Here is a 13,033-nt window from a genome sequence, read left to right as displayed (position 1 = left end):
ATTTACTTCTATTAGTGCCATTAATTCATCCACCTTGTTGCGAATGCTACGTGCATTTAGATAAAGTGCCTTCAACTTTGCCTGTCTAATATTTTTCTGCACTTTGACCCTCTTTACTGTTGGCCTTTGTTTCTGCTCCCTACTAGTTTTGCTGACTACTTTTCTAACTTGCACTTCCAGCTTTGTTTCTCTCCATTCTGGGCCCACACTTAGGTTCCCAGCCCCGACAAACTAGTTTAAATCCTTCCCAACAGCACCAGCAAACCCACCTGCGAGGATGTTGGTCCCGTTTCTGCCGAGGTCTAATCCGTCCAGCTTGTACAGGTCCCACCTTCCCCAGAATCGGTCCCAATGCCTCAGGAATTTAAATCTATCCCTCCTACACCATCTCTCCAGCCACGCATTCATCTGGTCTATTCTCCTATTTCTGCTCTCGTTAGCACGTGGCACTGGGAGTAATTAAGAGATTACTACCTTTGAGGTCCTGCTTTTTAATTAATTTATTTCCTAGCTCCCTATATTCTGCTTGCAGAACCTCGTCCCTCTTTCTACCTGTGTAGCAACTCCATACAACTGATTGGATTGTCCTGATCACAGAATTACAGACTGCTCTACATTCCTTAAGGATACTGGCAAGGTTTCATCTATTTTGCAGATCTCAGACAGATCACTCTGTACTGGCTGCTCTTAAAATACCAACATCTTGTGCTTTGTAAAACAATCCTTTCAACCCTCTCTCCCTTCGCTCCCAAAAATAGCTTAACCATGGAGTGTGTGTGTGTGTGTGGGGGGGGGGGGGGCGGGGGGGGAACAAAAATACCTTTAATATAATCGATTCTGAAGTAGTCCCTTCAAACACAGCAGTGAATCTGGAAGAGGAAGTGTACTATTTACCTGGTTTTAAGCAGCTTTCCATAGTCCTATCAGATTAAAGTCTCCTAGCTCAGAAACTATTCACTCGGAGACTATTCTGATAGGTCTGTAGCTGGGCAGCTGATACTGACCAAAACAAGGATAGGCATCCTTCCCAGTGCTCCTGAATGCCTATCTGGACATCAACATTTGTAAGATTTTGTACCTGCGGTGTCTCAAACGTTTGCAGTTACTGAACTTCATGTGTTAAGGATCAACATCCAGAATGCATACTAATCCTTGTTCAAATTTTGAAAGGAGTGGGAGGAAGTGCATTAGCTGAAACATAATTCTTCGCCCCCCCCCGCCACAGTAATATTCTCTTCTAGGCATTAGCACGCCACATCACTCCTTCCATCTACATCATCAATTTTTAACAAATATGAAAAAGACTGGCAATCACAAACTGCTAGGTTAAGACATATGCAGGCCTTATGTTCCTCACCCCCACCATTCAAAAACTACAGCATCAGGCTTTAAATTTTAGCACCGTACACAAAATACTATTATACTGCCAACTAATTAAGAGCTAAATAACATATTCTTTCCACTTTAAATTCACACTTGGCTCTAAATTATAATTTACTGTCCTACCTTTCTGACTCCTGGTGCCACAGGATCAAACACTCTGCGCTGTTCTTCTCTTGGAATCTGCGAATGTAACGGCAGAATTCTGTATCTATGGCTTCCTGTTAAGTAGAAGAAGGTTTTAGTGTTTATTGCACAATAAAACTTTATTGTAATTTTAGAAGGAACTGACCTATAAATTGCATCAATAACACTGAAAACAAGTCTGGTAATTTTAAGTTTTTTCAATTAATGTTAAGGCTTTGTAGGTCTATAAATACTATATTATTAGTTTAAAGGTTTATATTTATTAGCTTAAAGGTTCATTCAATATTTGAAGACCAAAAGTCAAGCAATGGAAACTTATTTAGTTTGCAGAGTTTCAATTTATTAAGCAGTTATTACTTTTAGTTATATCTGAGGTGTTTTCTGGACACACACTGGACTTCCATAGGAAATCATACATTGAGATCATTTCACCTCCATGACCCGGATTTGTATTTGAAAACATATGAATCCTTTGTTCAGACATTTAGAAAGCATTTTCCACTCCCCAATGGCGAAGTGAGTTTACTCAGTGAATAGCTGAGCCAGAGAGACCAGGAACGTCCCAGGTTTTTGCCACAGTCCCTTGAGTTAGCTGATCACGTGTGGGACCCCAATGAGGACATTATAATTTGCCGCAGTGCCCCTGGATTTAGAGAGGTGAAAATCACCCAAGGTTCCTTCTCCTAAATCACTATCCAGCCGGAAGGTGTGTGTGCCTGCACACCAACACCCACACAGCTGCACAAGAGCTTGAATTTGGAAACGGAGGGATGAGGAGAAAAAAGGAGGAAATTTCAAGGAAAACAAAAGTAAAATAAACACAGCTTTGGTGAAAGAAGAAAAAGTGAGGCTTCTTGGAATTGGGAAAATAACAGAAGCAATCTTGTCCTGAAGCCTTTCTGACATCCTTCCTTGTGGCTCACTGGTGGAAGGCTGGAAGCAAATCTTTCAGTCTTCTGCATGTGGATGGTGCATGATCCAGGAAGGGGAGTGAAAATGTTTAATTGAACAACTCCCTTCTCCCACTTAGCGAGTTGACCTACCAAGAACTAATAGCACAAAAAGAGCGTCACCACTCAAACCACGGGTCACAAAAATGGGAATAATAATAAAAAGCATTTATTTAAAGATGTCACCATACAAACTGGATTAAAAAATGGCAGCATAAAAACAAAACAGACACATACCAAAGTAAGGGTTCATTTCCAGGTGTCTTTGCATTGCGAAAATCAAGTTCCAGCCTGGCAAGAAAACAAGAACTGCCCCATCTGCATCCAGTGTTTCAACGTACTTGAGTATTGCTTCTATCAGTTCAAAAGGGGTCTCCTTCTCACTCATCTGTGCCATAGCACGTTTGGTTTCTGGCCCATACTCATCACTACAGATGTTGTTACAGTTCACCTAGCAAGACAGACATTAATTATTATAATTCAACAAACTTGACTGCAACATCAAACATACATTATTCCAGGCTGGACCAATATCCAGAGATCTGAGCTAGCAGTTGCTCAAGTCATTGGTACATTGCAACTCCAAGAAAAGCATAAATTGTTCTTCTGCTTTTCTTAATTACCAGTAACTACAATTTTCTCTCATTTTATCAAGTTCTTTGATTATCTTTACAGTTCAAATTTTCTTAACTTGTGCTTTTATAGCACATCTAATTTACAATTATCATTCCAGCCAGGCAGGTCTGCGTTTCCTTTACCCGACACCAACCTGGCTGCAATGCTAATCCTCCGGAGAGAACCCATTGTGCTGAGCAGAGTTGTAGTACTTCTACTGCTGCCCAGCTATGATCAAGTAACAGCACAGATCAGCAATTGAACCTGGGACCTTCTGGTCCACATCGCTCAGTTGATCATTGGACAAACTCACTGAGCCTTCAGGAGATCCAAGCTGCAGTTTTAGTGGAAGATAATCAAAGTATTTATTGGCCGCAATTTCGCCGACTGAAGCGGGTCTGGGGCGGCCGGGGTCACAGTCCCAGCCTGCTGCCTACTGCAGCCAGCACTCAGTGATTTTATGTTAATAGGGCTTGTTAAGCCCGCCCTGCGAGGTTCCGGCCAATTAAAAAGCGGGTCTGATGATGCGTCATCAGCCGGTTCCCTTAAAGGGGCCATGTCCAAATTGATTTTGACAGTTCTGCCATCGGTGTTCTGCAGCATTGAGGTGCTACAGACACTGACAAGCACTGCACAAAGGTACACGGCTACACCCAGGCTCTCCCATGACACCCTCCATGTGCTTATGGAGGGAGTCACTGCACGCAGGGAGGTTCTCTGCCCTTCCCATGGCGGAAGAGACCTACCCAGGTGATCAACATTGCACAGGAGGGCACAAGCAGGGATGTCGTCAGGAGGATCAGGCTGCAGTGGCGCAAACCTTTCAATGATCTCAATAGATCACTAAACGTCACTGCAAAGCCACACTCAACCTCATCCAGCTGTGCCACTCATCACATTCACATCACTCTGCCTTCCCTACCCTACTCCTGCACATCTTTACTCACACCAACTTACTTTGCAACTCCACCCATCCCTCTCTATCTATATTATCTCTTCCCCATTTCACTTGCCACCCCTCACACTCACCCTTATCCTAGTGCAATCACACCAACTAACAACACACAAGGGTAGGCACTTGGGTGGTTTAGCCAATGTTCATGTGAAGTTTGTGGTAATGTGCTGTCAAACATTGAAACCTTTATTTTCAGCACTTTGCGTTCTTGGACAGATCTGTGTGCCCCTTTGGAAGTGGCTTAGTGAGTTGTGAATGGTGAGACATAATGGTACCCCCCGCAATGGTCATGAGTGTGAAGGAAATGGCTTGGGCATTGTAGGGATGCTTTATGGTGTTGGTGTGGGGTGGCGCCAACCTGGCGCATCATGTAGCATCCAGGGTGTACAGCATCAAGTGAAGTAAATCTGGCCAAGGTGAGGCCATCCCAGGAGCTGTTGCCCTCTGTCCTGTGCAGCATCAGTTGATTGTGGAGAAGGCTGGTGGTGTTGTTGCTGCTGGTGTGCCCGGTGATGCTGGTGTTGGGGCTGATCTTGGTGGAATTCTGGGGACCAAGGTGAGATAGTTTCAAGGGCAACGATGCTGATGGAATAGATGGCAGGTGAGGTTGAGATGACAGAAGTGATCTGTCAATGGTGAGAGAGGTTGTTCCAATGAGGTGGCACTGGAGAGAGTTGGCTCCAAACACTTGCAAGCTGCAGAAAGCTCAGTATGTCTCCCAAATGCAGTAATCAACAGTTTCTGAGCTTTGAAAGTGAACAGCTGTAACATGGGATCTTTTATAAATCTTTGGCAGCTGTCAGGTCATGAGATAATTCAATGCTGAACCCACTCAGGACATGCTGAGCTGATGTGTTCCCCGAGCAGCGGGTAACCCGTGGGGGAGCATGTAAAATTGAAATGTAGGCTTAAATAACAGTTAATTGGATGTTAACAAGCCATTTGATGATATGAATTGCCTCCCCTGTCACTTGGTGTCAGGTCTGTTCAGCGCCGACAGACCCGACACCTGGGAGACCCGCGTGGAGGCAGGTTGACAGCGGGTTCCCTACCCGGTCAATCTTTGCTATTTTGACAGCTGATCCGCCTCCAAACCCGCCCTTTGAGCGCCAGCAAGATTCAGCCCATTATATCCAGAGCCATCTTGCTTTCCTCATCTCCGATGGAGGACGCTAATTTTTTTTTTTTTTTTTTTAAAAAGCACAGAACAAAAATGCAATGGATATTGACAACAAAGAGTTTAGTAATGGCATGCAATTATTCTTGATATTTAGTTTTAATCCTGTAATCCTTATTCAATCTGAAAAATATGCAAATTTGTGGAAACACTACTACTTTCAGACCAGAATCTGGTTTTAGAGAATGTTGTGGAGGTTTGATTTTGACATAGTTTAAATAGCCCCGATCAAAATTCACATCTGTTTATACCTCCTCATCATCTCCACCACCATCCTCATCTTTGTCCTTTTTCTTCTTGTCTCTCGGAGGAGGAACAAACTGAGTCATCTGGACACAGTCTTCCAAGAAATATTCTGAAATAATTAACAAAAGGTACTTGAAGTTCTAAAATCATCAAGGCAGAAGCACAGCAAAATTGAATATTTAGTAATATGAACATGAAATCCAAAAGGGCAGGCAATTGTGTTTAGCAATGGTAAAGATTTATAGCAATGGCCACTGGTTTACGCTGACTGAAGAAGTCAAATTCCGGCATTTCTTGGAATTTGTGAATTTTCCAATGTTCTGGATTGGCACTCCACAATTCTATCAGAGATTGATATTATTTATCTAAAACTTGTACCCAATATAAAAACAAAATGGATGCACAGTAAAAGTTTAAAAAAGATTTGATGCAGTCGTCATTTTTTTTTAAACATAGAAAAGCTATTATATCAGGCGCTGTTTCAGCACTGAAGCAGTATTGTGCTACACAGCTTGCTAGATTTACTCAAGACAACACTGCAAAAATAAATCCTCTATTTCTCTAGAATGTTTAGTTTCTATAGTGCACCAAAGTGTAATTTTTCACAACCTACTTATTATGAATGGACTGTAAAAGTGTTGAAGCATCAAAATACCAACTAATAAATCAGTTACTTTTGCTACCTCCCCTCCTTGGAAAAAAGTCAAACCTTGCAGGTCTGAGATTTCTCTAGTGTAGAGGTAACATTGGAATTTAGTTTGGTGAATGATGCTGTCAGCAAACTACTTGATTTTCTAATAAAGTTCTTCTTCAACGATTAAATTATTTACCCAAACAGCTAACTAAAATAGTGGATATGAGTAGTGTGTGGCTTAAATTATACATAAATTATTAAAATTACAAAATAAGCAGCTGTATTGCAATCATAACCTTTAATTTGCATCTTATAAGAAATGCAATTACACTGGTTCTTACGCACCTTGAACAGGGAATGTTCTTCCAAATACTTCGATTATTGGACAGTTAAAATAGTACTCTCTGAACATGGTGGTGTCAATTGTGGCAGACATGAGAAGAACATGGATATCGGGATAAGTTTGGACAACATCCCGCAAAACCACAAGGAGAAAATCAGTCTGAAAGGGAATTAGGGATAATTTTGGTTAGAAATTACATTTAAAAAAAATCAGCAAAGACTATATGATCAGGGCCTTTGCTGATACCAAGAGCTCCTTCAAAGGGAACATGGTACTGAACACACTCAATTCTGCCTCTTGAGAAATGGAGAGAAGGGAAAGTCTGCAAAATCTTCTTGGAGGTGCCAGCTATCATAGAAACATAGAAGATAGGAGTAGGAGCCTGTTCCGCCATTTAATGAGATCATGGCTGATCATCCAAATTCAGTACCCTGTCACTGCTTTCTCCCCATATCCCTTGATCCCTTTAGCCTCAAGAAATATATCTAACTCCTTCTTGAATATATTTAATGAATTGGCCTCAGCTGCCTTCTGTGGTAGAGAATTCCACAGGCTCACCACTCTCTGGGTGAAGAAATTCCTCCTCATCTCAGTCCTAAATGGCTTACCCCTTATCCTTAGACTGTGACCCCTGGTTCTGGACTCCCCCGCCATCGGGAACATCCTTCCTGCATCTAGACTGTCTAGTCCTGTTAGAATTTTCAATTAGATCCCCTCCATTCTTCTAAACTCTCGCGAATATAAGCCTAATCGACCCAATCTCTCCTCATACGTCATTCCTGCCATCCCAGGTATCAGTCTGGTGAATCTTCACTGCACTCTCTCCATGGCAAGAACATCCTTCCTCAGATAAGGTGACCAAAACTGCACACAATACTCAAGGTGTGTGACATGAATCAGTCATTCATGAAAGGAAGACTTATGAAATAATACTGAGCAGCCTGCGGGTGGCGCTGTCCAGGGAGAGTATAAATAATCGGGCACGGGCCCAGCTTGCACAGGACATTCTTAACAGGAACTAGTGAAGGACACAACTAGACCTCCATGTTGTAAAACAGTTAATTAAAGCTTTGTTTAACGCTTAGACCAAGTGCCTAGTAGTTTTCTTACATCAGTGTGGTCTCACCAAGGCCCTGTACAACTGCAGCAAGACATCCTTGTTCCTGTACTCGAATCCTCTCGCTATGAAGGCCAACATACCATTTGCCTTCTTAATCACCTGCTGCACCTGCATGCTTACCTTCAGCGACTGGTGCACAAGGACACCCAGGTCTCGTTGCACTTCCCCTTTTCCCAATCTATTGCCATTCAGATAATAATCTGTCTTCCTGTTTTTGCCACCGAAGTGGATAACCTCGCATTTATCCACATTATACTGCATTTGCCATGCATCTGCCCAATCACCCAACCTGTCCAAATCATACTGGATTTGGACATAACCTTAACCCAGGCAGGTGTCTGGGAACTCAATGCACAGGATAAAGCCCAAAGAGGCAATGAGTGAAACTGGGTTTGGACCCTTAAGCTTCATAGTAAAACTAATTCTTTGAATCGACTATGTCTTAGAAACAAAATATTTGTGGGTTCTTCACTTTATTAAAGATATCTTGTATTATATAGTAAAGTGGAACATCCAGTCGCCACATGAACGGTGGATAATGGAAATTGATGAATAAATGAGTGTTTCCAGATTTTGACCTTGTACGTATTCTACTGCAATATCCTAGGTATAGGAATTAAGTCAAGAACAGTATAAACATGAATTGAATGTGTTTTTTCGGGCTGCGAGACTGATTTATGCCAGACAGTACAGGATTGACGTTAGTATGTTGCGCAATAAAGCAGCATTTTACACAGCTTTGTCCAGCTAAACCTCTGGTTGATAATCAGGAAAAAGGATAGTTGAAGCTTTACTGCAAAAATACTTCTGGGACCTCCTGCACTTTACAACAATCAAAGTTTGTAGAGACTTCACGTACGATGAGATTTTGACAAAGGGATAGGCACCAAAAGCAATGTGTGCTAAAAGTTGCAAATTGGGGCCTTCTGAATTTGCAACCAGCAAAAAATGCTGTTTTGACCAATAGTGTAAACATGATGGAATAGATTTGATGGCTATGGAAGCATACACTTTCCTGGCTGGAGAGGGTACCTACGCTATGTGAAATACAAGTGCCCCCCAACAAAAAAATTTAAATTTCAGAAAAGAATATCAAAATTGAAGACAGTCATATTAGATGTCCCTCTGGAAGCAAACAGTATGCAGATACTCACATTGATGTCTCTCTCATGGATTTCATCCACTATTACATGGCTTATACCACGAAGGCCAGCTTCTAATTTCCTCAGCAGAACACCTAAAAGAGTATAATAGTCATCAGTTTCACTAAGCACAAAGCAATTTATTTGATGTCTATGTCATACTTTTAGGTAGATTGTATGGGGTGCATCAGGTTGCTCCTGACCCGCTAAAAAGCGCGATTTAATTTGTTGCAACTTGCACAAACTTGCTGTAATATGTTTCTGGCCGTATATTTACAGGCAGCTCTTACTGCACTAGACTTGTACTAACTTTCAAAGGCTCACCATGTTGAAATTTGCAAGATATTCTTGTTTCTGGTGATTACACACCACCTACTTTAAAAAAAACTGTGAATCTAGTATCCAGATCTCTGGGGAGTGTGGATTCTGAAGAATGTCAAATGGAAACTTGCTGGCAGCCAAAACACAAATATTAATCACCATTAATGGAACAATCATAACCCAATAGACAACTAATAGACAACAATACTCATTTCTGCTTTCTTGTTTTTCCCTCAAGAGTTCCCTCTCCCAACTGCTCATGTTTCTTCAATTCTTCTTTCCTATGCTGTTGATAAACTGGTTTCTGATTCACAAGCTGAAATGCAGTGCCACCCAGTGCTGTTCTCCGAACACTCACCTCATATCACACTACTGTATAATAAATAATTGAAGTGTGACAGGTATTCACAAACATAGATGCTGGGAGGGAGGGGAAGCAAACATTTAAGGTGCACTGATTGAAAAGTGTTTAAGTTGGGCTTTAAGTCAGGGATGCTCAAACTATGGCCCATGGGGCAATGTGCAGCCCACAAGCCCTGGTAAAGCAGCCCATGAAACACAAGCAACGCAGCCCTATTCACACTTAATATACTACTTGATGCTTTGTTCTATTTAATTTTGGAGAGTGCTACTGCCTCAAAAGTGGCTACATCAACACGAAGATCTGTTCATATCAGCAGCTTTGAAATGTATACAAATTAATGAGAATTTTCACAAACTTTGTATGTGGCCAACAGGGCTTCACAGTACAAATCTAAGTAGCCTACAAAGGAAAAAAGCTTGGACATTGTTGCTAAAGGCAACTCTAATCTAAACCATGCTTCAATAAGATTAATTTAAAAAAAAACAGAATTACATTCTAATTTGCCCAAGGTACCAATATCCTTTACTTAAAAGGAGCACAAGACTTCCAACCACCTCTTCCCTCCAAAAACAAAACAAAATAAAAATGAGGACAATATTCTCATAAGGATTGATATTAGCTTTGTGTTTTCGACCCAAAACAATTTTAGTGCAAGTCAGCTGCCTTGCAATGCAATACTAACCTACAGTACAGAACATTATGCTGCCATGCGGCCTTGGCAAAATGGATTCAAAACGAACACTGTAACCACAGCTCTTGCCTAGATCTTCTCCTCGTTCACAACCAACACGTTCTGCAACTGACACAGCGCTAATACGTCGAGGCTGGAAAATAATACAACAGGAATTAAAGTAATGTAGGTTTGCATACATATGCATTACTTCCAGTACCGAGGAAGAATTCAGTACCCAAAAAACACAATTTTTCCAGCATTTAAGAAAAAAAATCAGTGCATTTATTTGCTTTTTTTAAGTTTTCAAAATACTATTTAACTGATCACATTAAAAGTGCATTAACATACCTGCATGTACTAAATTTGTATTCCAACATAAGTTTGAAATGTAGACTGCAAGTGTTTTTTTTGTCTTGTTGTGCAAATGGTTAACTACTAACCACTACTCTTATCTGACTAACCTAAAATGTCAAGTTGACATTCATCTATTTGGAGTTATTTTTTTGGGAGGGGGTGGGGGGAAAAAAAGAGTATTTTTTTTCTGACAGCCAGATGTTTTAAATACCATGCTGAAGAGCCTCCAAACCAAACTATTGAGAAATCCACAGCAGTTTCTATCTGCCTAATACAGAATGAATTCTACACAGAGATAAACCTACTTACCTAAACCCAGAGAACTTAGGTGAGGTTTTTTAATGGCCAACGCACTCAGACCTGAAACTATGCAGCTTACTAGTACAGAGAACCACAAGCTTCCTGTTATTTATCTATCCATCTAGAACCATCTACCCACTGCAGGATTATTTGGAACCAAGTGGACAGGTTCATCCCTTTGGAGATGGAGTTGAAGGCGAATAAGTGGATGTGCACATTTCTCATAGATAGACTAACGTCCGTATTACAACGCTAACTCAGTGAGCCATTTACACCTCAAGCATTTCTCACGCACCTGTGTGACTACAATGTTACACTCAGAACCTCTGCCATTTCTGATGTAATCATCAAGGATATATTGAGGGACCTGAGTAGTTTTACCACACCCAGTTTGACCTCGAATAATGATTACTGGACTGCAATTGACTGCTTTAAGGATATCATCTTCAAAATTTTTGACTGGCAATTGCTTTCTTTCATTCAGTATCTGTAGTGAGAGAGACAAAACACAATTATCAACACCCAACTTTTGATTTAAAAAACAGGTTTCAAAAGAACATGTTATTGGGCTTATTGTTCCCCCAAGGATACATTACCCCAAAAGTCCCATATAATTTACAAACAAAAACCTACTGGCATAACAACAATAATTTGCATTTATATAGTGCCTGTGGTAAACCACTGTTATAACCTGTCTGTGTCTGTATGTGTATTCCACTAGGTACAGGTCTGGACATGCCTCGGCTGACTCCTCCCACTATTCCAGGTATATAAGTGACTACCTCCCAGTCCCTTAGTATTCTGGACGGGTCGACCACTCGAGACAAGACCTTCATTCTTTAGTTAATAAAAGCCTGATTGTTACTCGCTCAACCTCAGTCTTTTGAGTAATTGATGGCGCATCAGTGCCTTTATAATAAAACATCCTAAAGTGCTTCACAGGAGCACTATTAAACAAAATTTAACACCAAGTCACATAAGAAGATATTAGGACAGGTAACCAAAAGCTTGGTCAGAGGTAGGCTTTAAGGAGTGTCTTAAAGGGAGAAAAGAGACACAATGGTTTAGGGAGGGAATCTGAGAGCTTAGGGCACAGGCACCTGAAGGCACAGCTGCCAATGGTGGAGTGATTAAAATCGGGGATGCACTAGAATTGGAGGAGCGCAGAGATTTCAGAGGGTCGTAAGGCTGCAGGAGGTAACAGAGATAGATAGGGAGGGATGAGGCCATGGAGGGATTTGAATTTTAAAATCAAGTCATTGCCAGACTGGGAGGCAATGTAGGTCAGCGAACACAGGGGTGACTAGAAGAATTTATAGAATTATTTTGCAAGTCTCCAGAATCGGAGTCCTACTGTAATCCTAAGTGAATCAGTAAATTTTATATTTTGAGCATTTCAATTTTTTTTAAGAACATAAGAAATCGGAGCAGGAGCAGGCCATCCGGCCCTTCAAGCCTGCGCCGCCATTTAATAAGATCATAGCTGATCCAATTTTGGCCTCAACTCCACTTTCCTGCCTGTTCCCCATAACCCTCGACTCCCCTGTTGCTCAAAAATCTGAATCTCAGCCTGAATATATTCACTGACTCAGCTTCCACAGCTCTCTGGGGTAAAGAATTCCAAAGATTCACGACCCTCAGAGAAGAAATTCCTCCTCATCTCCGTCTTAAATGGGCGACCCCTTATTCTGAGACTATGCCCCCTCGTTCTAGATTCCCCCACGAAGGGAAACATCCTCTCATTCTTCTAAACTCCAATGAGTATAGGCCCAACCTTTCCTCATAAGACAACCCTACCATCCCAGGAATCAACCAAGTGAACCTTCTCTGAACTACCTCCAATGCAAGTATATCCCTCCTTAAATAAGGGGACCAAAACTGTACGCAGTACTCTAGGTGTGGACTCACCAACGCCCTGTACAGTTGTAGTAAGACTTCCCTACTTTTATACTCTATCCCCCTTGAAATAAAGGCCAATATTCCATGTTAACGTTTTGTGTTTCATGTACGAGGACACCCAGATCCCTATGTGCCGCAGCATTCTGCAGTCTTTATTTAAAAAATATTTTTCTTTTCTATTCTTCCTACCAAAGTGGATAACTTCACATTTTCCTATATTATACTCCATCTGCCAAATTCTTGCCCACTCACTTAACCTATCTATATTCCTTTGCAGACTCTGTCCTCCTCACAACTTGCTTTCCCACCTATCTTTATATCGTCTGCAAATTTGGCTACAATACACTCGCTTCCTTCATCCAAGTCATTAATATAGATTGAAAATAGTTGGGGCCCCAGCAGTGATTCCTGTG

General features: G+C 41.3%; 1 protein-coding gene across 4 annotated transcripts in view; it reads right to left on the bottom strand.

Moving 5' to 3' along the window:
- Positions 1–13,033, bottom strand: part of dhx9 (DEAH (Asp-Glu-Ala-His) box helicase 9) — an 84,725-nt gene that overhangs the window by 35,320 nt on the left and 36,372 nt on the right. For all 4 annotated transcript variants that reach the window (XM_085982594.1, XM_085982595.1, XM_085982596.1 and 1 more), the window contains 7 exons: positions 11,017–11,208; positions 10,077–10,218; positions 8,722–8,804; positions 6,450–6,606; positions 5,476–5,579; positions 2,715–2,928; positions 1,507–1,601 (listed from right to left, as the gene is read on the bottom strand). In XM_085982594.1, the coding sequence (XP_085838720.1) occupies positions 1,507–1,601; positions 2,715–2,928; positions 5,476–5,579; positions 6,450–6,606; positions 8,722–8,804; positions 10,077–10,218; positions 11,017–11,208 (987 nt within the window). The remainder of the gene's footprint in view (positions 1–1,506; positions 1,602–2,714; positions 2,929–5,475; positions 5,580–6,449; positions 6,607–8,721; positions 8,805–10,076; positions 10,219–11,016; positions 11,209–13,033) is intronic.

The sequence above is a fragment of the Somniosus microcephalus genome, chromosome 3 (genome assembly GCF_052327205.1).
Source record: "Somniosus microcephalus isolate GS21.2 chromosome 3, FLI_Smic_1.0, whole genome shotgun sequence".
In the NCBI taxonomy this organism is placed as follows: Eukaryota; Metazoa; Chordata; class Chondrichthyes; order Squaliformes; family Somniosidae; genus Somniosus; species Somniosus microcephalus.
The sequence above is the reverse complement of the archived record's forward strand: the minus strand, read 5'-3'. Positions and strand labels throughout refer to the sequence as shown.